Here is a 23459-nt window from a genome sequence, read left to right on the forward strand (position 1 = left end):
ACTGGTTCCTATCCTGGAAGTGGCGCTTTTGGGTTACACGGTTAATTTTCCAAAGCAGTCTGGAAACTTGCATCCCTTGGCCTCCTATTAGCAAAACGAGAGATCGCATTACACTGGGGCAGCAAAGTTTCTCCTATGTCCCAAGGCTGGTTGTGTAGTCTAGCTCAATGCAGTACAAACAGCGAGATTTACTCCAGCATGTTATCTAGCATAGTCTGCCCCAAGAATATCTAGGGCCCCTACAAGGTTTATATAAACTCCCTGCGCAACACCATCGCCTTTCAGTCCACCCCGTGTATAGGATAAGCTGTTTATTTTCCACACTGACAAGTCATAATCGACATCATATTGCACTGCTGGATCTAACACCACCTCTCTTACTCTACTTCAGCACATTTTTTGTACCTTTGGGATACAGACAGCATCGGCTTAGCAGCCAAAGTCTACTGCATCGACAGATATGGAGAACTCATTCAGAAATGTGACCAGTACTTCGTAAGTTGTATAAACATGTACTGTATTAAGCACGATATTGAGACATGACATGGCGTACTGCCTTCTTTATTTTGATGTGATATTTGCATGACAATGCCATATATATGTTGTAACTACCAAGGACGACTATAACGGATGAATGATTTATCTTTGTTTTGGATAATCAATAAAAATAAAGTTTAAAAAAATAAATAAAAATAAAATAACTCTTCTCGCAGGCCTCCTGCCTACAGCACCTCCCCTAAGCAACTTTTGCATACCAAGAAAATCTGACCCACTATCAACTCTACAAGTAAAGCACACATTTCAGAAGTAAACACATTTCATAAGAATGATGCATTTATGTACTCCTGTTTCTCTGTCTTAATTTCTGATTCTGTGCAAAGCGACATGTGCTGCTATTGAAAACAAATTAACAAATGAAAAACTGAAAGTAGAGTATTCTGTAGATCTTAAACTCAAATTAACTTTCCATTTTTAGTCCAATTGCTTCAGCCTACCAGTCACTGGAGAAAGTATCAAAAGACATTACAGGCTAAATGTTTGTATAGAGTACATGGGATAGTAGTAAACTTAGCGAAACACAGATACAACAACATTCAGTTCAGTCTTTGGTGGTGATAGGTTTTCCATATAGTTTACACCTCCCTTCTTACCCCCTCCCCCCGCATCCCCACCAGCTCCCAGCCCAGGCAAATGGGGTGTGACTTGAGCTGCAAAATTCTATTTTATAATATTTGAACAAACTAACCCATCTCAAGTCTATTCAAGAACACATCAGCAAACATCATGCACGAGTAATAACAAAGGTATAGAAATCATGATTCAACAGCTAATTATGATAAAATACTGTAACTGTTTATTTTACTTCTGCAATACAAAATTACCCATTGCTGTACACTAAAATGTATTACTGAATTGCAGGCTGTAGTTTGTACCATTACAATTTGGCAGAAAACTTTTCAGAGTTGACATAAAAACAAATGTGTGAAATTTACCAAAAATATAAGTGTTTTTCTTAACTCTGACATTGAGACGTTCTGTCTTAATACATCGCTTTTAGGGGTCATACACACTGAATTTTATAGACATGTGCAACTCTTTCAAGGTTCAAATAATCTCCTCAAAAAACAGAACTACACTCATTTCGGTATTGGCTAGTAAAGTGCAGCCTGTAAATATCTAGGCTCAAGTCAAGTGACGAGTGGAAAAAATCCAAGTGCCCAAGAAGAAACAACTAAAGTCTTTTTTTTAAAAAACTGAAAATTGTCTTTACTTGGATCCAACAATAGAGCCCACTCTCAGGGAATGAGTGCCTCAAGGCAGAAATATTACTAGGGGATATGATGGCAATACAGCTGTTACACAAAACAATTGGCAGAACTATCCTTACCAGCCAAGTGAGTAGGCAAGGATGGCACCCATCCCGATGACCATGAAAACAAAAGGCTGATGAAATAAGGCACAGAAGTGAATAACAAAGAAAACATTTCTTTACTAGAATAAGAAATTGTTTTGACAGAACTGCAACAACGTTAGCTAAAGGACCGGGGCCAACACGTTGAATGCAGCGACCATTCGTAAGATGAGACCAGTTAGTGTGGCATCCAGCAGAGTACCACTAAATGATTTGGTATTGTAGCAATAACCCTATTTAATTCTGCAAGTTGCCTAGTGGCATTTTTTCCCAGCATCCTTCTTACCCAATTGTGTTTTACAGTTCTTTACAAGGGGCATACCTTTATGATCTGGGCAAAACTGCTCTCCCTCAGGATTACTCCTAAAGAGTGATGAAACATGCTGAGTAAAACATACCTTATAATCCTGTATTTAGAGGCAACAGGATGAGGTAGAGCTGCAAATGACCTCCTGACCTGCCCTCATAGGTTACTCTAACATAAAACAACGAGCTGACTTATTTACATTAAAGTATACGTTTAGATAATTATATATTACTAGTATTGTAAACTGCCTAATGCTTTGTTTTTAATAGCTTAAATAAATACGTATTTGGAAATGTTATCCAGCCAAGAATGGCAGTTTTAAGTCTAGCAAACAATATGCATTACTTCTTTAGCTACCTTTTGATTTGTAACAGTACTCTAAATCTGAGATGGCAATTATTTTTGCAGCTAAAAGCACAGTCACAGTGAAATGATACAATAATATGTCTTACTACACAAAGGTGGGGACTACTAACCCAAAAGACGTCTTTGAATTTTTTTTTTTTACCCCCAGCAGTACGTCTGTATCTCTATATGTACAAATACTCAACATCAATGACCGTTGTAGTATCCAGGTTTTAATTCTGTAGTCCAGGGAAGATTTTGTATAGTGGAAGTTTGCTACAAAATGTTGATGATTTAATGGCTGTTAACTATTTGCACTGCTCCATCTATCAAACAATTGAATGACAATATTTAGAAAAGCAATCACCAGTAATGAGCTGGTGCATTTGAAAACAGGGGTCAGGTCATAGCTTTTTAGTAGAATGTCTGACAGCAGCAGATGAACTATTTTCTTGCACTTGAACACTTGCCGGGCAAGACAGATTTTGGAAATGTCAGCTGGGCTGTATACAATGGTTTTTTGTTCCCTCCGATTCCTCTGAACTGCAATGAGTTTCCATTGTTGGCCAGCTAGGGACAAGCCTGATGGGTTATCCAGTTAGACCTCAGAAATATTTACAAAAGTAGTGCGTCTAGGTTTTATTTAGGTCAGGGCTAAAACAAAAATCACAGCCTAAAATAATTTAAATATTAAAATGGCAATCAAAATAATTTCAAGAAACAAATAGACAAATCAACTAGTGTTATGGAAACCTTCAGCGAGACTCAATCCAGAAACTGTTTTACATTAGGGAATTTATCTAAAAAGAAACAGCTGGAAAATGTTTAGATCTCAAAAATTAAAAGCCAAAAAACTATAACACGGTCTAGTGGGATAATTCTTCTAACTGCATTTTTGGAATCAGAATTATTTCTACTGAGTTAATGATGGAGACCTCGCAGCTAAATGGAGGTTCCTCAGAAATGATGTACTTACTAAAGCATCAGCACAATATCCAATTTCTCAAAAGGCAACTATACTATTTACAACTTTTTCCAACCCATACATAAATGTATAACTATTTCAATGTTGTACATGCAGAATTTTACTCTAAGAAACAAATATAAACCGGCTGAGTCTTGAACGAATGACTAGTAAATATCTGCTTGCTGACAGTAAAAATATGCTCTCAAAACTGATTCCAAATACCACATATTTCATTTGTTATCAAGGCCTAAAATAGTGGTGTGTAATGCACTGGCATGTAATCCTCCGCTTGAAAGCAAGCAATTACAAGAGGGTAAAATGTTTAGAATTTTTTTTAAACAAATTCAGCAAACTACTGCAGTAATATAAGAGAAGGGCTTGTCAAAGATTACTTTTCATGCTAAAATATAATTCTAGCTTAATTCTGATAGCTGTCCACAGCAGGAAGAGAATTCTGGGATTTTTTTTCGCAACTTTTTAAAAGTGATTGTTCCCTTTTTATTGGCAAGCTGAGGGTTTCCACAACAGCCTCCATTTTACTTCGCATCATAGGAAATGGGGATGCTGTGATTTCCGTTCCATTGAAATGTCAGGATGGTCCACATGAATGACAAAATGATCCGTTCCATTCTTGGCCGTCAAGCAACAGGCATGGTCTTCTTCCCCAACCACTCCTCTAAATACGATACATTCCTATATCAGACAGCTCCATACTATTTGCCTGGTTCTTGATGACAGTGCAGAAAGCTCCGGTTAGGATGCCACCAGGCATGCTTTTCTCACCTCATTTGGGGAGAACACGCAAACACACACAGCCTTCTATGGCTGTGTCCATAAACACGTTTCCAAATAATATCCTTTTGCATTATTGATCTGCTTTAGTAACTTAATGGATATTTCACATATAAGCAATTCCTCTTTCACTTTGCAATATGGTACCTATCATATTGTTCCAATTTTGAATGAACAATACAGAGACAGAAATGTCCTCCTCCTTCTCGGTTTATATATAAGAATGGAACTTATTCAGTCTCTTTCTAACTATAACACAACCCATGGCAGAGTGTGATGCTTTATACAATAGAGATTTGGTGATCATCTATTTTGCAATCACATTATAAAAGGTGAATAGACCCACTGCCTATACAACTCATTGGGTCAAGGTTGCTTGGCGGACACGTAGGCTAACCACAGAAGACCCAAATAGAATATGCTCCATTCTTCTATACGATAAAAGGATCAATACATTTAGCTTCTGTACATATAATTCAAATCTTTAAAAACACATACTTATTGGGTGCAAGCAAATTGCACCGGTTTCTTTGCAAAGTAATTTGGTGAAATGCCAAAACACAAGATGTATTAAAAGCACAAATGCATAGCTAACTACAGGTCTGTATATACATTTTTTTGTTAGCCACCATTAATATTGCCTCTTGCTGAATAGAAAAGACAAAGTATACATCCCACTTTGCAGAAAGGGAAGTGAAAACAATATGAATACTTTAAATCCAGTGGCAACATTGTAGAAACTGTACATCGTTGTCCATTAAATTAAAAAGCAAGTCACTAGATGGTATAAAAGTGAAAACGTGTGCCTTTAAAAACTCTGAGATACAAGTCTTTTTTTTTGTAATGGTTACGATTATCTCCATTGTCTTTGCATTGCCACGATCAGGATGCTAGCCAGGAAAACGACATGTGACAAGGCAATACCAGCGGCAGCACTCGGCACTTCCAATTTTTTATCACTCATTACAGTTTTCCCAGCTTCATTGGTTGATTTGAAATCAAATTCCCTGATACAAGCCTCTGGGTCACTTTCGCAGCCACTTCCACTCGCTTCACCGCTTCCATCCTCACCTGCAACGGAAAAAAAACAGTTCACCTTTGAAAAAGATTCAGAAGGAGAAGGGGGTCGAACGTTAAAAAAACACAGGAAAGTGGACCGCTTTGGCCCGCCCACAACCGGTAGCCACACAAGTAATCCGATAACTAATGAGATGAAGCGATGGTTATACCTCCTGCTGTGTCACAGTAAGAATTACAATGCTAATGTACTCACTATTTTATAAAGGTTCTGTTTTAAGTCAAGGCTCCTGTAATGATGAGATACCAAAAACATCAATTTAGACGACAGTCCAGTTACGAACTACTCTGATTATTACAAATGTATTCTCTGTATTTAATTTAGACTATGCTTATCTAGTTTAAACTACTACTTCATTTATTGGTATCTTTTAAATAAGTCTTAATTGTATATTAATTTGATAGTATGAACAATGTCCTTCGGAGCTGTGCATGAATAAGATATAGTCATATCAAATGAAGGATACAATGCACCATCGGGTATAAAAGTAGAAAACTGACATGATCACCAATAATCCTGCTTCGCATTTTATCAGCCACTCTTTAGGAAACAAGGGCCATATGTACTCAACCATTTTCCCATAGACACAGAATGAGTAACACCCTTTGATACATCTGGCCCCAAATGTCTTACACTGAGAGATTGAATCTTAAACATCTGGGTTGATTATTCTAACAGATTATTCCATCTAGCGGCATGATGCTTTGGCTAACGAGTACTCTAAGTAGGTTCCATAGGCAGGGACTGAGTAAAGAAAAATATGATCACATTTTGAGGCGGGGTGATCAGTCTGGCCACCAAATGTAGACACGTCCCCACTTAAAGGCATAAAAAAGGGACTTCTGAACTAATATTGCATACCTTAACTAATGTAGGAAAGATCTAGGACCTGCACAATAAGACTAAAGTACTGGCCTTCATACCTTTTCAGAGATAAACATGAAAACAGGAGAAAAGTCATAGATTCACCACGGGCTAAAACTAATTCATCACAGGCCAAGATGATCGGAAAATCAATATCTATAATGGATGAATTACTCTCAGAATATCTGCTATCATTACATAAGTGTGACATCTCCTGAATCCTTACATTACTGCTCAAATACACTCCACTAGAACTAAATGTTTCCATACTAGCGGTCGTCCAAAACACACTGAATATGTACATTTAACAGAATGGAGGCAAAATTGAATTGTTGGAGCATTTCTAACCCGCCACTTGCCATTCACAAATGTGTGAAAACCATTTGAAGCTGAACTTTTTTCTGGTCGAACATGTGAAAAAAACAAGAAGAAAAGACATGTGATAGTGATTGTGTCCCAAAAGCTCTTAGGATAGTTTATAAAGAGTTATCTTTTATGTTTTGATGCTGTTTAATTTAAAATAGAATTTTAACAGTCTATCACAAAATGAATAGGTGAACAATTCTTTTGCACTATAATGCTGAATTATGTATACATTCTTTTTTCCATGCAAACACAGATGAAACATTTCTAACAGATCTGTAATCGAGGAAAAATGTAAACTTTAAAATACTCACTTGCATCAATAAAATTTACATCATTTCCGTTGTAAGCATTCTTCATTTTCACCGTCATGTCTCGAAGAGTTATAATTTGCCGGCGAATTAATATATCTGGTTTCTTTATGTCAACTTTAACGTCCGGATTATTAGCTTGACTGTTCAATCCATTTCCGGTCACTGCAAATTGGTACCTAGGATAAAAAATATACTGGACTACATGACTGGGTTAATTACAGTTTATTTTAGCATTCACTCTAAATAGCCACTATGCTTCTTCTACCATTCATTTGCTGTATTGAGCACAGTGCCAATTTTGATCATTTAATCCAAAAAATGGCACGTGATTTTATAATTGTTTTATTTTCTTCAAGCGTGTCAACCGTAATGAATTGCATTGGTACCTTTCCTCATTGATCTACACTTACATACTGGTTTCTAGTATCAAAATCAAGAGACCCCTTTACAAAACATGCACTGGCAAAGCCAAATCTGCCTTTTGGCTTTGGCAATGCATGTTTTGTTTTTTAATACTTTTTGAAAAAATGTTTTTGCTGAGGAAGCTGATGTGCCTTCATCCATCCAGTAAAACAAACAGGCTAAAAGCAAAGATATTTTTGGGTCTCAAAAATATTCCTGGGCACTTAAGGGAACTAATTTGTGTGTGGATGTGCTCTTTGTGAAAGGGGTAGAATGCAGTCACTCATGCTGAAGTTAGCCAATGACAGAATTGGGCTGACCCATTGCCTCATGCTGTATGCTGTAGTGGGTGACGGAAGAAAACTGTGACTGACACAATAGCAGACCAGTGGATCAAGAGGCCTGGTTAAAAGCTCCTAAAAGTATGTATATAATACATTAAACGTTAATAACATCAAAAGTTCATGACTAACTCCAGAACCAATAAGTTTGACAAGAAACGATGATCCACTACTAACAGTCAAATATCCCTGTGACATGCAGCACAATACTCCAACATGCTAAGATTCTTGAAAGAAGTATGGAGGGGTGATACAATGGGTGTGGGAGTGCGTGTGTGGGAGTGTGTGTGTGTGGGAGTTGGGGGTGTGGCAGGTGATGGGGTGTGTGTAACTAGAGCTTATCAGTCAATTCCCTGCCTTCTATGTGCTTTTTCGGATTGAGATTACTTTAGATGACTTTTGGTAGAGTTGTTGAAGGTTTGCCTTGACCTTAGCACCACCCTCTGGCTACATTTGCATAAAACATTAAAATAGATTAATACAAAAAGGATCAGAAACCTGCTCTTGGCACTTCCATTCCAGCATGCATCTTCTTCAGCATCGCCTGCAGTCATCTCATGACTACATATTTTGCTTGGAAGAGAGGACCAAAACTTTCTCGCAGCCTTTAACTTTTCCTTAACGTCAGTGACCTATTAAAAAGATCAATCTCAGTTAATGTGCAAAGAAACGCATGTCCAAAAATGTCATGGTAAGAAAATTCCGAGGCGTATTAGAGAGACCAGATTCTCTCACAATTTCTTTTTTTATTTTGCTGAATAGCTCATGCAAAACGTACAAAGGTGTTGTAAACCAAGCTCTATGGAAAAGATCCTCAGATATTAAACGTTTGGTCATAAATTAGCACGCTGAAATTGTGATTTACAACATTCTGTTTAAAGTTCTGAATGTAACTTGAAAGCTGACATTAAAAGTGTTTTAACAGACAAGGCTTATAAATCGGGCATCAGGTCAGACAATTTTTTCAAGACAAAATCAGACTGACCAACTATAAACGATAACATTATAGTGCAAAGGGACCAATCAAAATATAGAAAAGCATCTGACTACTGAGTGTGCATGCATACAAAGCCTGGAAGTTGCATGTGAAGGCCACCAGCAAACGTAATTTAAAAGGTTGAGGTCAGAAGTGCACGGTTGTCATTTTGAACTTCGCTTTGGTGTTGTGGGGCAAGGGATTTAGACTATCCTGGAATTTAGTAGCCCTAGATTTAGAGGATAATGGATCCTGGGGTGCAGGTTAAAATGTCCTCTCTACCAGAGGCATCACTAATAATTCTGTGACTTTAAAATGCCTGTTCTAAACTGCAGGTCTTGTATGAGCATTCGGATGAATGAGTTATTCAACTGTAGACGAGTGTGTTTACGATTTTTTTTAAAAAACAAGCATTGGCATAGCCAATAGCTCTCGCCTTGGGGACCTTATAAGTGTTTAGCCATGCAATGGTTGATGTTGTTGCACCAAGGATATTGTGCTGCATAACTAAATACTTATGAGGTCCCAAAAGCGAGACCTATTGGCTATGCCAATGCTTGTTTTCCTTGCTACCACAGTATTAGACTAGCACACTTTTTGTTTCAAATTTAAATCATATACAATGGGTTAAAAATAAAAGTTACAACCAAAATCATCATCTACAACTCCATCTCAGTTCAAAGCATACTGGACCTCCACCAATGGCAGAAGAAAGGTTATTTTGGAAGCAAATCACAAGTGTAGGCGTCACTCTCCACTTACAGGATTGATGTGGCAGTGCCAACAACTGCATCTGTTCATGCAGAAACAGGGAGTCACAATTTGAGTTCAGTAAACAGGTGTTAAGTACCATTAAACTAAGTAACACCTGTCACTTACAGTACTTAAAAAAGGTAAAAGTACCTTATACAAATACAAGTCTCAAGTCAAGTTTTATTATGATTTGGAATATAAAATACAAGTTTTGTTAAGTTTAATTATGAAAGAAGAAGTAATATACATGAATGATCTGTGATCCGGTAAGCCACAGTCACTAGGATAGAAATGAAAAGACTATGGTGTGGCTGCAGGAAAAAGTAAAGAACGCAACAAAAGTATTCCAAAACATGGATCCACGGGAAATCAAAATAAACAGTCTGAACAGCTGCTGCTTTTTGTCATTGCCAAACACGATTGCCCAATGTTCCCCTCTACAAACTTAGTGAGACGACTCCGGGAACAAAAACATAAAATACAATCAGAGGAGTTAAAAAATCTCGTGGAGCCAATCACATGTTTACCTCGATACACAATCCGCATCTGTCTTCGGAGACACCCTACTTACATCACAGTCATTTCGCATTTCAGGGAAGTAGACCACCAAAGGAGAGAGTGTTTTTTAGATGCCGAATCCGTAGAAAAAAACGAAATACTAATTACTAAAAACTGCAATCAAAAAATCCTTGTAGAAGCTTGAAGCACCAGCAACAAGCATTGGCCAAGCGGCCGCGAAAGTGATCCCGATCGAATGTCGGCTGCGCGCTCGCATGCACTCAAGTTTGAGGCCACCAAAAGCCTGTGGTGGCACTTTCAAAAGGTGCTTACTAAATGTCTCGCAGAGCAGCCCATGCCCTGGCTCAATGAGACCTAATAAGAAATGTATTCCTCGACAGAGATGTGCAGTTCTTTGCACCACTGCTTTGTATGACTCTCCTTCTGCTGAGAAGGGCCTTCCTAGAGAGGATTAACAGCTCAGGGATGTTGAGTCGGCTTCTCCCACAATCATAATAGGGATACTGTTTTTCACCTGGCAAAATCATGAAGCAACCAAGACTGGAGTTTATTCACACTGGGTGTCCTCACTAAGGGGAGGTAGATGTGTGTGGCCTCTTTCAGCTTCATTTCCTCGAAATGCTTCCTCTCCTCAATTTTATGACTCAAAAAGTATTTTTTTATGCTGACTGGTGTACGACTCGAAGGAACTTGGTGTCGTAGTGATTTTTTTTTCTGCTTAAAGGTGAACAACTCTTTATAAAATTATTTATATGCACCTCGTCCTTTTCCACAGTACTGCAGTGTTTAACATTTTGAGCGAGAAGACAGGATACAAGACACAGAAAAATATTTGGAATGACGTATTGAAAAGGTCAATCTTTGGGATAATAAATTACAAAAAAAGAACTTCAAGAAATGAAGGTAATCATTGTCACTCACTAGCCTATCCAGACTCGTGCCAGCCGCTGTTGTTGGTCTTTCTTCTGGGTTATATGGTCTAAAACGAGCACTGAAACCGGCTTCAGACACCGAACGGGCGGATCGGCCTGGACCTTCGGGACTCGGCGGAGCTAGTTTAGGCTGTCCGCATCCTTGAAAAACCTGCAGTGATTTAATACAACATTACATTAAACAGGTGGGACGCTAATTACACCCTACACAATACACAAACTAGTCTACAAAAATAACTTTTCTGATATCTTGTCTAATATCTGGCAGGGTTACCTGCAATTTCCACGTTTTAATACATACACATTCTAAAGACATACATATTATGCCCTCTATTCTACAGAGCTACAAAATAAGAAACATTATTTTGTCATTATGAACTCTTTGCACCCATATGCTGTTTGCCTTTTTTACATGGAGAACAAGTTAACTAAATATTTTATATATCTTTTTACAAAACCTGGGATGTAAAAAGCTGTGTGCTTAAGACATAAATCTATTATTGAAACATGACAGATACATGATCACAACGATGAAATGTGATGAAGTATGTGCTAAACACTACAACGACTTTTAAGAAGTTATGTTATTGCATAAAACACATAGTACAGTGTACACTGAAGCAAGGCATGCATAATACCCTCTATGAAAGGAAATTTTGTGCAATCTTTACTGTCACCAATCACTGTTTAGCCAGTTCCAGAACGAGAGAATAGAAACTCTTGAGTTTATGAGTACCGGTCCCAACTTAGGGATGGTGGTACACACCACTAGGAATGTTAGTTGGCAACAATAACTGCAGACTTGCTACTTAGGAGTGTACTCACTAATTTAGAGGTATTCTAACAAGGGGAAACGGACCAGATCAACATATACATTTAATATATATATGGTGAACTGAAAAGCAACAAATACCCATCGACAAAACATAAAAGTTACTTACTTTGTGCTTTACTACTCCTAGACTATAGCTTACTGCACATTGTGAAATATTTGCTGATCGAGGTTTAAAAGTGAGATGCATTTTAAAGTGTGTTTTGTGCCTCGCATGGACAAAGTCCAGCTCTAACTCAACAAAGATAGTCTCACTGCAATTGCTCTGCAAAAAATGGCATTCACATTTGAATTTGGTAAGAGAGATGGGTTTGAGGGATTAGTTTTAAGTGTACTAGGCACCGTAAAAGAGTTATAAATAAATAAAATGTGATTACCGAATCATAACCAAAGGCATAACATTACTGCAACGAGCTATTCAAAGAAGAAAAAAAAGTTAAATTAAGCGAGAGGTGGACTGTTTCATGAAGAGGTCAAAATTACTGGGGATAGGCAAAGGCTAAAGTACTCTCGTACTTAACTTGTTTTACAGATAAATATCCCTTTCTTCACAGGGTGACTGAGCATCTGTAAATGAACAGGTTATATGCGGTGTCTGGTCAGCAAAGAGGTAAATAAAATAAGTAGCACTTTGTGTAAAAGGCTTGACAATTTAACAACGTTATTATGGCGGGAAGAGAGGGCAATCTAAGAATGTGGATCCCATGTACTTGAAATGAGCAAAACTATTGGACTTTTAGTCAGCATTGCAAAGGATTTCACAATAAAGGCCTACATTATGAGTGCTGAGAGCTACCTCTGGGCAGAACACATCATCCCTTATGCAATATTGGGGCCAGTGACTGACTGTGTCATCTGGCCGATGGAATCCCACCGCTTGTGAGAGGGACACTGTATCTAATTGCCAGCACACTAACAATGGGGTACGCCTCATTTACGAGGGCGCATTCCCCCCGTAAATGAGGTATACACAGCAGGAGACCACAGCAAGAAGGGGGTGACGGGCATGGGTGTGCCAGAGTAGTTCAGCCATATTTAAAAGCAGCACCGAACCTGCAGCCCACTTGAAAAATGCCAGTGTCTGAATGACCAGTCTACCCTTGAGTTATATTAGTGGCAGAAGGGCACCAGCTGCAAAAAAATGTAACCCAGCTGTGCATTACAGGCAATGGGGATTCTCCACAAAGTTACGGTATTGAATGAAAGATATTTTGTAAATTAGTTGACATTGTCTGGATTAAGTCGGGTATTTCTATTGCTAGAGTCGAACATTAAAAGAAATACATAGTGCTAAGATTTTCTTACCTGATGGATTTAAAGAAAAAAGGTTTGAGGTTCACTGGTATGCTGTGGGAAGGCAAAGTCCATCAGACTCCAGTGGGGCAAGGACCCCTACCATGCCCAGTCCTCTTGCTTATGAAGGAATTAGTCACAAATTCTATGACATAAAGCAGTATTTAGAGTTTGATAGGGCGGGAACCCTGACTTAAACTCTTGGTTTTTAAGATTCATATAGAGGTGGGGGAAGTGCCAGGTTTACATTGTGGGAACTTCAGCCTGCGCCGCCGGAATAAACCTCTGACTTGGCAGTCCGTCTATCACTGTCACCTTTTATAGCGATGGTCTTGTCACCCCATTTACAGAAGGGCAACGGTTACTAGATTTCCTTTCCCAGGACTACCAAGGTAGACATACAACAACGAACCTGATGCACGGAAACAAAACTGTCTGGGTGTCAGGACCACTGTTTTTGCTTTCAAGAAACAAGCTCTGACTTTGTACAGGGTTTTAGTTTTAAAGAAAAAAGCTCTCAAAGAGGAGCCACACCCCTGGCTCAAAAGAAGCACAGAACTGCGTCCCTGCTTCCCAGGGATCCCTAAATTTGGCCAGTGGCCCTCTGCCAGGAGAATGAAAGCCATAGGCTCTGCTGATCTGGAGGAGCTGGCTGTAGTTTTGCATCTACTGGTCACCATTCTGGAGAAAATGTATCTGTGCCAATGAATAGCAGCAGAAACTGACAAAGTACCAAATTCATAAAACGTAGGGAAAATTTGTATGAGAAACTCCCTCTCAAACAGCGCGGTCCCTGAAAAAAGGCAAATGTAGCATAATGCTGGCAGAATATTAAAATCAAAATAAAGATGAAGGTTACGTTTTCAATATAACCTAAAACATAATGTTTATTTGCATTCTGAAATAGCTGCAAAGAGGTACCGAGCAGTGATCACTTCAAGATGAGAGAGTTCCCCTGTGAACCTTTATATGCCATTACATACGTTAACAATATAATGTAATGCGAACCTCGTAATAAAACGAAATTCCCACTGGAACCGCACTGTGAGAATATTACTTCCATGCTCTACTGCTGCACACATGTCTTCACCATAACTGAAGTGTGAATGAACGTAGTTTCCCCCACACATTTGGATTCCACGTGAGAAGAATGTGTTATTAGTAGTGTGGCTTGTTTTGTTCCAGTTTAATGTGGGTGAATACTTTTGGCATTTGGTAGGTGAGATTGAAGGGACCAGACTGCTTACATATGTTATTAAGTGCTGGTTGTACCTATAGTTCACAAGAACTATATGCTTGTATGGCAATTGGATGCAATGAGTCCTCTTTGGTGCTGTATTAGCCAATTAAAAGGCACATTTTGATCTGTGGTGGGTGCACGTGAGGAATTCCGTTCTAATGTGTTTTGCCTCATGGGAGCACAATGTGTCGTCCCCCCCATATACTCTCTTCTTGGATTATCAATGAAATGTAAAAACATCAATGGTTATCTCACAATAAAGACAGAAGTTCTTTCAGGCTTACCTTTTTGGACACCTGCATGCTGTTCTCTTGCATGTTCATGATTGCATCAGAAATTTTGACGTCAATGGGATCCATCACGGACTCAATATTAAAGGGGCCTTCCAGCCTTTCCGCCACCAGCAACATGGAATCTGGTCAAGTAAGAGTGAGGGAACCCAGAGTTATTATCCATGGTCCAGGGGAGTAGAATTACATTGGTAAGAGTGGCAAACGGTGAAAATTGCTGTAAGTATTTGAACAACCCAAGCATTTTCTTACTATAACGAAATTGAGCAACGTTTTATGTTGTACCATCTGTGCAAATGGTCACTTCTTTTGTGTGTGCTTTACATATCTGGATACTGAAGGGAATCACTGTTTTTTTGCATTGGAGGATACCTCATGTGGTGAAATTAGCGGATATCAGAGCACATATGAACAAGTAGGACATGCAATTTCACGTTAATGAACACATTTTGCACACAAAAAAATAATAATTTAAAAAGTGCTACTTATGAAAACACCTAGGTCATAATTTTGAGTGGTACCCTAAGATACAGATTTCACAGACTGAGATATTTCTGAGTTCGAAACCCCATTATGCATTTTGGAGGGCAGTATAGGAGATAATAAATTAATATTTTAATCGGTCTGAGCAGTAAAAAACTTAATCTAGACATATTTTTCACCAGGTACTGTTTGGTGACATTTGTATTGGGGAAACATGTAGGTGTGAAATTTGTGCACATAATTACGATTCTGACAAAAATGCAATTTTGCACTTGAACTGGGATAAACAGCCACTGAAAATGCATAACCGTAATATAAAGGCTGTCAGGAAAAGCAGGCAGATGGAATATTTATTCATTATGTTTTGGGCAGCCTAATGCAACAAAAGTCTGTACTGGCCTGTTTTTTTTATTTTAGTGAGGAAGGCATTATGTTTTGGGCAGCCTAATAGAACAAAATTCTGTACTGGTTTTATTTTAGTGGGGAAGGCAACATTAGAAGAGCACATTTGTGTAGGTTTTATATGGAATTCAATGCACTATTAAGGCCCTTATTACGATATTGTGGAATCGGGACCGTCCGCATTATTAGGATGCGACAGCACATGGTGCAGTTGCACACTCCAATTTCTCTATGAGAGCTTGTGCTGCAGACGTAAACCAGCCGTAGCACAAGCTCCCATAGAGAAATTGGTGTTTTTGTTAATCCCTGCACTGTGTGGCAGGCAAATTACTAAAGTATATCTACTAAAAAGATACATTTAAAATTGGAAAATGTAAATTGTTCGGTAAATGTGAAAGGTATTGTAATTGGATTCTAAAAATGAAGTTGGTCTCCTTAGCTTGATTTGTGGGAGCAGCTCATGTACAACAAACAGTAGTATAGGCAATTGGAGATAGCAATTAAAGAACTCACTAATAGGCACCAATAAAAAACAGACATTAGGAGCAAAAAAAATAAAGCAATTTGCTAGAGGCTATCAAAGCTCTTTGTCTTTAAGGAATAAATCCACATTATGAAATACTCCAAAGCTTCCCTTTAATATTACAATTTCGCTCTTTGTAGATCTTTTGTCTGTATCTGAAACAAAATATTTTAACCCTATGTATATTAGTTTAATCTACCCTTCTTTCTGTAGTTTTGTGTATTGTATTGTGGTTCAAAGGCTTCGTAGGCAGTGCTTAAGTTGTAAAACATTAAGTGCCAGGGCTCTGACCAGGAGGCCACTGCAGCTTGCACCACCCATCGGCCTTGTCATTGCTGCCAAAACAACTACTAACCATCTCTCTTGTATGTAAATGCGACAGTTCCGATTATTCCAGGCCCCCAAAGCTAAAGGAATGGCTGGGGAGACAGGTATTAGCAATTTTTTAATGTATATTGTTTTCCTAAACAACTGTTATACTGCTCATCTCTAAATTACATGAGGAGCACTACCTTGTGGCAGACTGCCATAAGTGTGGTGTTGACAATCAGGAGCCGGTGCTGAGCACCGGAAACCAATTAAGTGCTGGTGCTCAGCACCGAAAGCACCAGCTCAACTTAAGCACTGTTAATAGGGGTTCCTGGTGTCCATAGTCTTTCATTGAAGAAGTCAACCGATTAAGAATCCATTATTTTGTAAATTCAGAAAACTCCTCTACGCTGGAAAAAAAATTATGTTTATTTCACCCTTGATATGCACCCCACCCACCCAGTCTCTCGATTTTACAAATCTGTAGTCGTGTCCTCTTTTCCATTCTCGGCAGCCATCTTGCATCTTTAAACCTTCAATTCAATTTCATCCCACTGCCCTACCTCACCCACTCGCCTTTCCGGCTAAAGGCCTGCTCTTAATTTATTATGCTCCGGTTCTATCCAGCCATGATTTCTGCAGGAATTGGTGATAAATCGTTAATCTTTAATGTTAGTTTGCTTACAGTATTTTCTTGAATTTTCTTTGTAAAGGGCTGCCATGTACAATTCTTTATCCAAAAAACGGAGAAAATAAAAAGCGATCTCCTCATTGACGCAAGCCTCTACTCCAAACCCCAATGCCTAGCACCCACTGAACCAAAAAACAATGCTACATGGTCTACCTTTGACACATACTCGGAAGAAGAAATTGGCAAACTGCTCAGCACCCTGAAACCATCCAATCACCTCACCGACCCCCTCCCTGCCTCCGCAGTAAAAGACTTTACCCCTTTGCTTCTCCCTCTCTGGACTAAAATTATCAACAGCTCTCTCCAACAAGGAAGCATACCTGACTCCCTCAAAGTTGGTCAGGTCACACCTCTACTAAAGAAACCTACAGCCTACCCCTCTGATCTCAACAATTACCGTCCCATCACCAATATTCCTACTCTCGCCAAACTGTTGGAAAAATGCGCACAACTACAATTGACTAAACACATTGAGCAATTTGATCTCCTCAACAGCCACCAGTCAGGCTTCCGAGCAGGACACAGCACAGAAACTGCTATGACTCACATAATTGACGACGCACTTCAAATGCTAGACCAAAACGACACCTGCCTCCTCATCCTTCTTGATCTCTCTTCAGCATTCGACACCGTTAAACATGAGAATCTACTAGAACTACTAAACACAAGAATGGGTTTATCTGGAACTGTTCTCAAGTGGTTCACTTCCTTTCTTCACAACAGGTCGCAGAAATTCAAGAGCAACAACCTGATGTCCTCGCCAATACCTGTAACGCTAGGCGTCCCCCAAGAATCCTCTCTATCCCCAACTCTGTTCAACCTAGTCATGGAACCTCTCACTTCCTTGCTACATGCATCCAACGTAAACTTTCACATGTACGCCGATGACACTCAGCTATATCTCAAGCTACAATCCCCCAAAGACATCTTGCATCTGAACTCAACGATCAGAAGCACCCAATCTTGGCTGGCTGATAACCACCTCAAACTCAACGCTATGAAGACTGAGTTCCTTCTGATCTCACCTCCCACGAAAATATCTACCACACAAACATGGCTTAAGCACCTAACAGCACTCAATGTCCAACCGACCATAGTGGATTCAGCAAAATCCTTAGGCATAACACTTGACACCAACCTCAACATGCAGCAACATATCAGCAAGGCAACAAAGGGAGCGAACTTCCAGATCAATACTCTGAGGAAACTTAAACCCTACCTCCCAGCCAAAGACTTCCAAACAGCAGTACAAGCACTAGTCATCCCACGTATTGAATACGGCAGCACCGCCCTCTGCGGACTCCCCCTAACTACTACCGCACCACTAAGAACTTCTCTGAATGCTGCAGCGAGACTCATCACTGGGTCAAAAAAGCACTCCCATATTACCCCTGACTTGAAATCCCTGAATTGGCTGCCTTTTGAAGCCAGAATACATCTGAAAATCGTCTGCATGACGCACAAGGCGGTACACCTAAACTCACCCGGCTACCTCGCTCAGAAACTGACAATCTCTGGGGGAATTAGAAACACGAGAGGCACAAACAATCTTCTGCTGAAACCTCAAAGATTCAGGAAGGAAAAAACATACAAGCGCTCCTTCTCAGGATTGGCGCCTAGGATTTGGAACTCACTCCCTCCCGAAACCAGGCTTATCTCTTCCAGTACACTCTTTAAAAAAGAAGTAAAAGCTATCCTCATGGCTAAATACACTTGATCTATTATCTCCAACTCTGTTAACACCCTGCACCGATTTGTACAACATGCTTGACCCATTTACTTATTTGTATGAGTTGTCTTATTACTCACGTGATGGGCTTTGCAGCCACCTATCTGTACTGTATGATCTATCGATTTATTGTTTGACTATGTTCCCTCATGTACCCCTCTATGTAAAGCGCTCTGATATCTGTGAAGATCTTGTTCGCGCTATATAAAACTTTGAAATAAATAAAATAAATAAATCCGGTTGAGTTGCGCTCCATAACAATGCAAAATAAGTCAACGTTTGCAATCTCAAACTGTCATTGCCACTTGTGCCAAGTTTTTAGTGAGCTGAAGTCAACATTGGAGACTTAAAAAGGGCAAGGCCCGGAGTGCGTGGCAGCCCTCGTGGTGGGAAAAATGTAGTCACTGAGCCGTCACTCCTGGCCGGCAGTCTTCACCTCCAGGAAATGGACTCTGGCAGAACTTCACAGCTGACTTCAGCAAAGCAGCAGCCCTGTCGGCTCAGCACACTGACGGAACCTTGTTTTCAGGGAGATTATTGCTCTGCTGAGATCTACATAACATTACTGGAAGGGTTTAAAAAATGACATCTGTTCATTTTTAATGCAATTTTTTTACCCACGTGGTTTGAGGTTGATGTGACAAAAACACAATTCGAATATATATTGAATAACACAACTGGTTCAAAGAGTCTTAAATCTGCATTTTCATGTTTAATTTGCATTTCTAGGTTTCATTTCCAGGGGCATCACCAGGCCCCTACAGTTCAAAGTTGGGAAGGGGCACACTTCAGGTGCCCCATTCAGCCTAAGGTCTATACATATGTGTACACTACGTACATCCGAGAAGCCCCTCATATTCTGGGGGTGGGGTCTCTCATTTTGAATTAAATTGCTGCTTCTTTCTATTGAAAAACCTTCCAGTGCTAAGGGATGCATGGAACCCCCAGTGTGCTGGGGTTGATTTGGAGATGAATGGGCAGAAGGGATCTGCTGTCCTGTCTGGCAAAAAGCCCTCAAGGAATGAACACCCATGTCAACCCTTTTCATGAAAACAAACAGAATCTGCCCCCAAACTCCATTTGGGAATGCAGAGACTCCCTGGCTTTGGTCACTCAGTGCAGTCTGAGGCTGGTCTGAACCCTTTTTCCAGGGCTGCTTTTAGCTCTCAGCCCACCTGTGCAATCTGCAGGGGTCCAGACATGTTATCGCCGGTCCACGGTTTAAAAAAACACATTCTGTAGAAAATGGTAAAGACCAATAAAATAAGCACAGTTTCATCTGCTATAAAAAAAAAGTAGGTGATGGCTAATTATAACCCTTTGTTTTTCCATACAGTTCTGGTTTTCTCGGTAAAACATAAAGAATGATACCCGTCTTTCAACATATTTCGTTAAAACTAAGACCTAGTTAGTTTAATACAAGTCTGTTTTTCTTGTCTATCTGATATTGTTACCTTCTTCGGTGGCCAAACAGTCAGTGCAGGCCCTGCTCCTTCGATCAACCCTGTGGTTACGTTAGAGAGCAATGCATTCATTTCAGTGATGTAAAATTACACAAGTAAAAGCAATGGGTACTGTTCAAGTCACTAAAATGCCGCATAACTAGGGGTTATAGCCATCAACAGAGCAACATGTGCAGGGACTAGGAACTTGAGCTCCTACACTCCAACTACAGATGTCTCTTACTTCTCAAATAGGGAGCAACATGGCCCTTGTTACATCACTACCAATAACTTACAAATTTCCCAGTGCATTCCAAATATGCATTATAATAAGTGTACCGATAATAACTATTATAATAAGTATACTGATAATAACTATTATAATTCCTTTAACGTAGTGTGACCTGACTCCCGGATTTCCCCGGACAGTCCTGGTTTTCAAATGAGTGTCCAGGTGTCCCTACGCTTTCCTAAGTTTTAAATACATGTCCTGTTTTTTTGGGGACAAAAGTCAATTCATCCTGCAAAGGAGATTTGTAAGTTATATTCTTGTGCAGGTAGCCCAGGAGGAGGTCGGTTGCATTCACTCTGCAGCAAAGGAGAGACAGAGTGGGGAGGAAGGCAAGGAGGCTCAGAGTAGAGGTCTTGCCACAGTTAAAATTATGTGCAGATAGCTCGTAAATGTGTGTGTGGGTGTGTATATATATATATATATATATATATATATATATATATATATATATATATATATATATATATATATATATATCTATATATATATATACAAATATGTATATCTACATATATATAATGCCAGACATAGAAGTAACGATAAAGGCCTTATTCCTACTTTAAGTCTGGCCTGTCCCGGAGTTTGCTTCTCAAAATCTGGTCACCTTACTTTAAGTGTGGTGACATGCATCAAAATGAGTGGGTTGCAATTATTACATTTCAAGAGGGTGGTTTGCTTGCTTGTTCCCTTTAAACCCAGCGAATAAATTGACCCGTCTCTTCCGTCTCACTGGCCTGCATGGCACCTTGCCTCAATGCCCTGGAATGCACATTCCAGCCGGGGCGGCCATTCATGTGGCGCACAATTCATCTGCAGTAGGGAATTGTAGCAATGCTTAGAATAAATTGTTGCTCCAGTCAGCCCAGAGGCATTAAAAAATCCCCTTTATTCAATGAAGGAAGAAAGGCAATAGGCGATAAGCCCTTTCATTCGGAAACCCCACACACACTGCTAACGAAAGGGCATGAATGACAGAGCTGTTCTCGGCTGGAATGCAGCGGCTCTGACCTGCAAACAGGTCTCCAACTCCACGCATATTTTGTTGGAGAGAAAAAAAGGAGAAAAGGTAAGAACAAATGAAACAAAAGGTCAGACGTATTGTGGCGCTTTCCCAATATAAAGTGATGCTTCAAAATCTCGGGGCAAAGACTGTTGTCATGAATGTCCCTTTATACCGTGGGGGAGAGAAAAATGCTTTTGATGTGCCAGCAAATGGGGGACTTTTGTAAACAAGTGGAGCACTGCCTGAATGTACTCACCGCGTCACAGCCTTTGTTGCTCTTTAACTTAGCCTGAAAAGCCGCTCGTGCTCAGACAGACAGGCTTTTAATTAAAATAAAAAAATATTTTTAATGGGAAGCTCCAGCAACGGGCATATTCGTAATAAGAAAATCGTCCAATGTGCTCCGTGCGTATTCCCTCGCGGCCCCCGCGGCGCAGGAAGGCGCCAGATCAATAATGTATTTGTGAAGGCCTGAAAAGAAATACAAACCCCAATTCTTCTGGCTGTTTGGCGCCTTTGTGAACTTGGGGCTGCCCAGGCCATACACAAGAGCATGTGAATGTAGAGCGAATTGGGGTCTTTGTTACTCATGGTGGCGTGGCGTTGCGTGGATTCCTGCGCAGGAATGCAGCCCCTGCCCTGACTGCTGATACTGAAGAGGCAGAGGCCTCCCGCAGAGCGGCCAGGGTCCGCCGCCGCAGATAGCAGCAGCCAGGGTGAGGGTGAAAGCATCTTACACACAGCTCTGCCACAGAAACGGGGAATGCTGCCAAGCAGACAGTAACACAAACTTACTTCGCAACTTGCAAACTCAGATCTCTTAGTCTGCCTGGCAAAGTGACGCAAAATATGGCATTCATCTACTTTTGGGTGCAAATGAATTTTTGTGCGGAAAATTGACGCAAGAGCAGTGATATATGGCATTGCGCCCCATAGCACAATAGCCTTGAAAATATATGCAATAGGTACGTTATGGTACAGAACCCGTGCAAACGCTCCAACTATTGCACACAAAGTAAGATCAGCAAAAGTTGCAAAAAGCCATAATTAATTGCTTTGCATCTGTTTTCATTTGGCACTTGTATGTTATTTCCATTCGTGGAGTACAGGCAATCACCCGTGAGCGTACCAGGTGCGGGGTAGGAACGTAAGCCTCATGGAACTCCTAACCAAACAGCCAGGTCTTCAGCTTCCCACGAAAGTCGAGAAAGGATGCGGAGCCCCTTTTGTGTTGTGGGAGGTAGTTCCAGGACTTAGCAGCGATGTAGGAGAAAGATCTTCCACCGGAACGGATTGACTGGATGCGGGGAGCTCGTGCGAGGGAGAGAGAAGGCTGGTTGAAGCGACGACTGTTGTTGAGGTACCTAGGTCCGACGCTGTTTAGTCTCCCATTCAAACAGTTGGGAGTAGGTGATTGTATGCTGTTCTCATGTGATTCATGGAACTTTCTAAAAAATGACACATATTACACGATTGACACTTGGACTGTAGTCTTAGCAACAAAATTGGTACTGGAGGATGTGCCTCAGTCACAAATCCCATGCAAAACATGGCTGGCTTGTCTTTGAGCCACAGTGCAATGATAGATCATCTTTGGTGCTGCACATCTAAGGCATTATGAGTATTTGTTGGTCCAAGATAATATGATCATGAAACATGTTGTAATCAGACCTGCACAATTTTAAGTTGTTCACTAATTCTTGCAGAATCTGCCCCCAGTGTCTATTTTCAGGACTGATGCTGGTTTCTCACCTCCTAGATCTGGATGGCAACTTTCCCAAACCACTCCACCCCTTACCCCTCAACCGCCCCAGAGCACCCCTCTCCCTGCATCCCTCGCCTCCCCAGTGGTACCCTAATGGGAAGAAACCCTTGATGGCAGTACATGCACCGACACAGTTTATGAAACCAGGGCAGGTCATCTCTAGGAGGTCTAGGCAGATCCTGTACACCCGAGCTGCTCTTGCCAAGGCAGGAGCCTGGAATCGCCTACTGTAGCAGCGGTCCTGAGGATTAATGCCCCGAAAAGTTAGCAAAATTAAGGTACTGAATGAAAGATCTGCAG

At 40.3% G+C, this 23459-nt stretch overlaps 1 protein-coding gene across 1 annotated transcript in view; it reads right to left on the reverse strand.

The window, feature by feature from the left end:
• Positions 1-1331: 1331 nt before the first annotated feature.
• GPC4 (glypican 4) overlaps positions 1332-23459 on the reverse strand; it is a 358875-nt gene continuing 336747 nt past the window's right edge. Inside the window, exons 5-9 of the mRNA XM_078688559.1 lie at positions 14515-14645; positions 10855-11016; positions 8184-8317; positions 6943-7118; positions 1332-5394 (exon numbers count right to left, since the gene is read on the reverse strand). Of these exons, the coding sequence (XP_078544685.1) occupies positions 5177-5394; positions 6943-7118; positions 8184-8317; positions 10855-11016; positions 14515-14645 (821 nt within the window). The 3' untranslated portion in view covers positions 1332-5176. The remainder of the gene's footprint in view (positions 5395-6942; positions 7119-8183; positions 8318-10854; positions 11017-14514; positions 14646-23459) is intronic.

This window comes from Lissotriton helveticus, chromosome 4_1 (genome assembly GCF_964261635.1).
Source record: "Lissotriton helveticus chromosome 4_1, aLisHel1.1, whole genome shotgun sequence".
Lineage (NCBI taxonomy): Eukaryota > Metazoa > Chordata > Amphibia > Caudata > Salamandridae > Lissotriton > Lissotriton helveticus.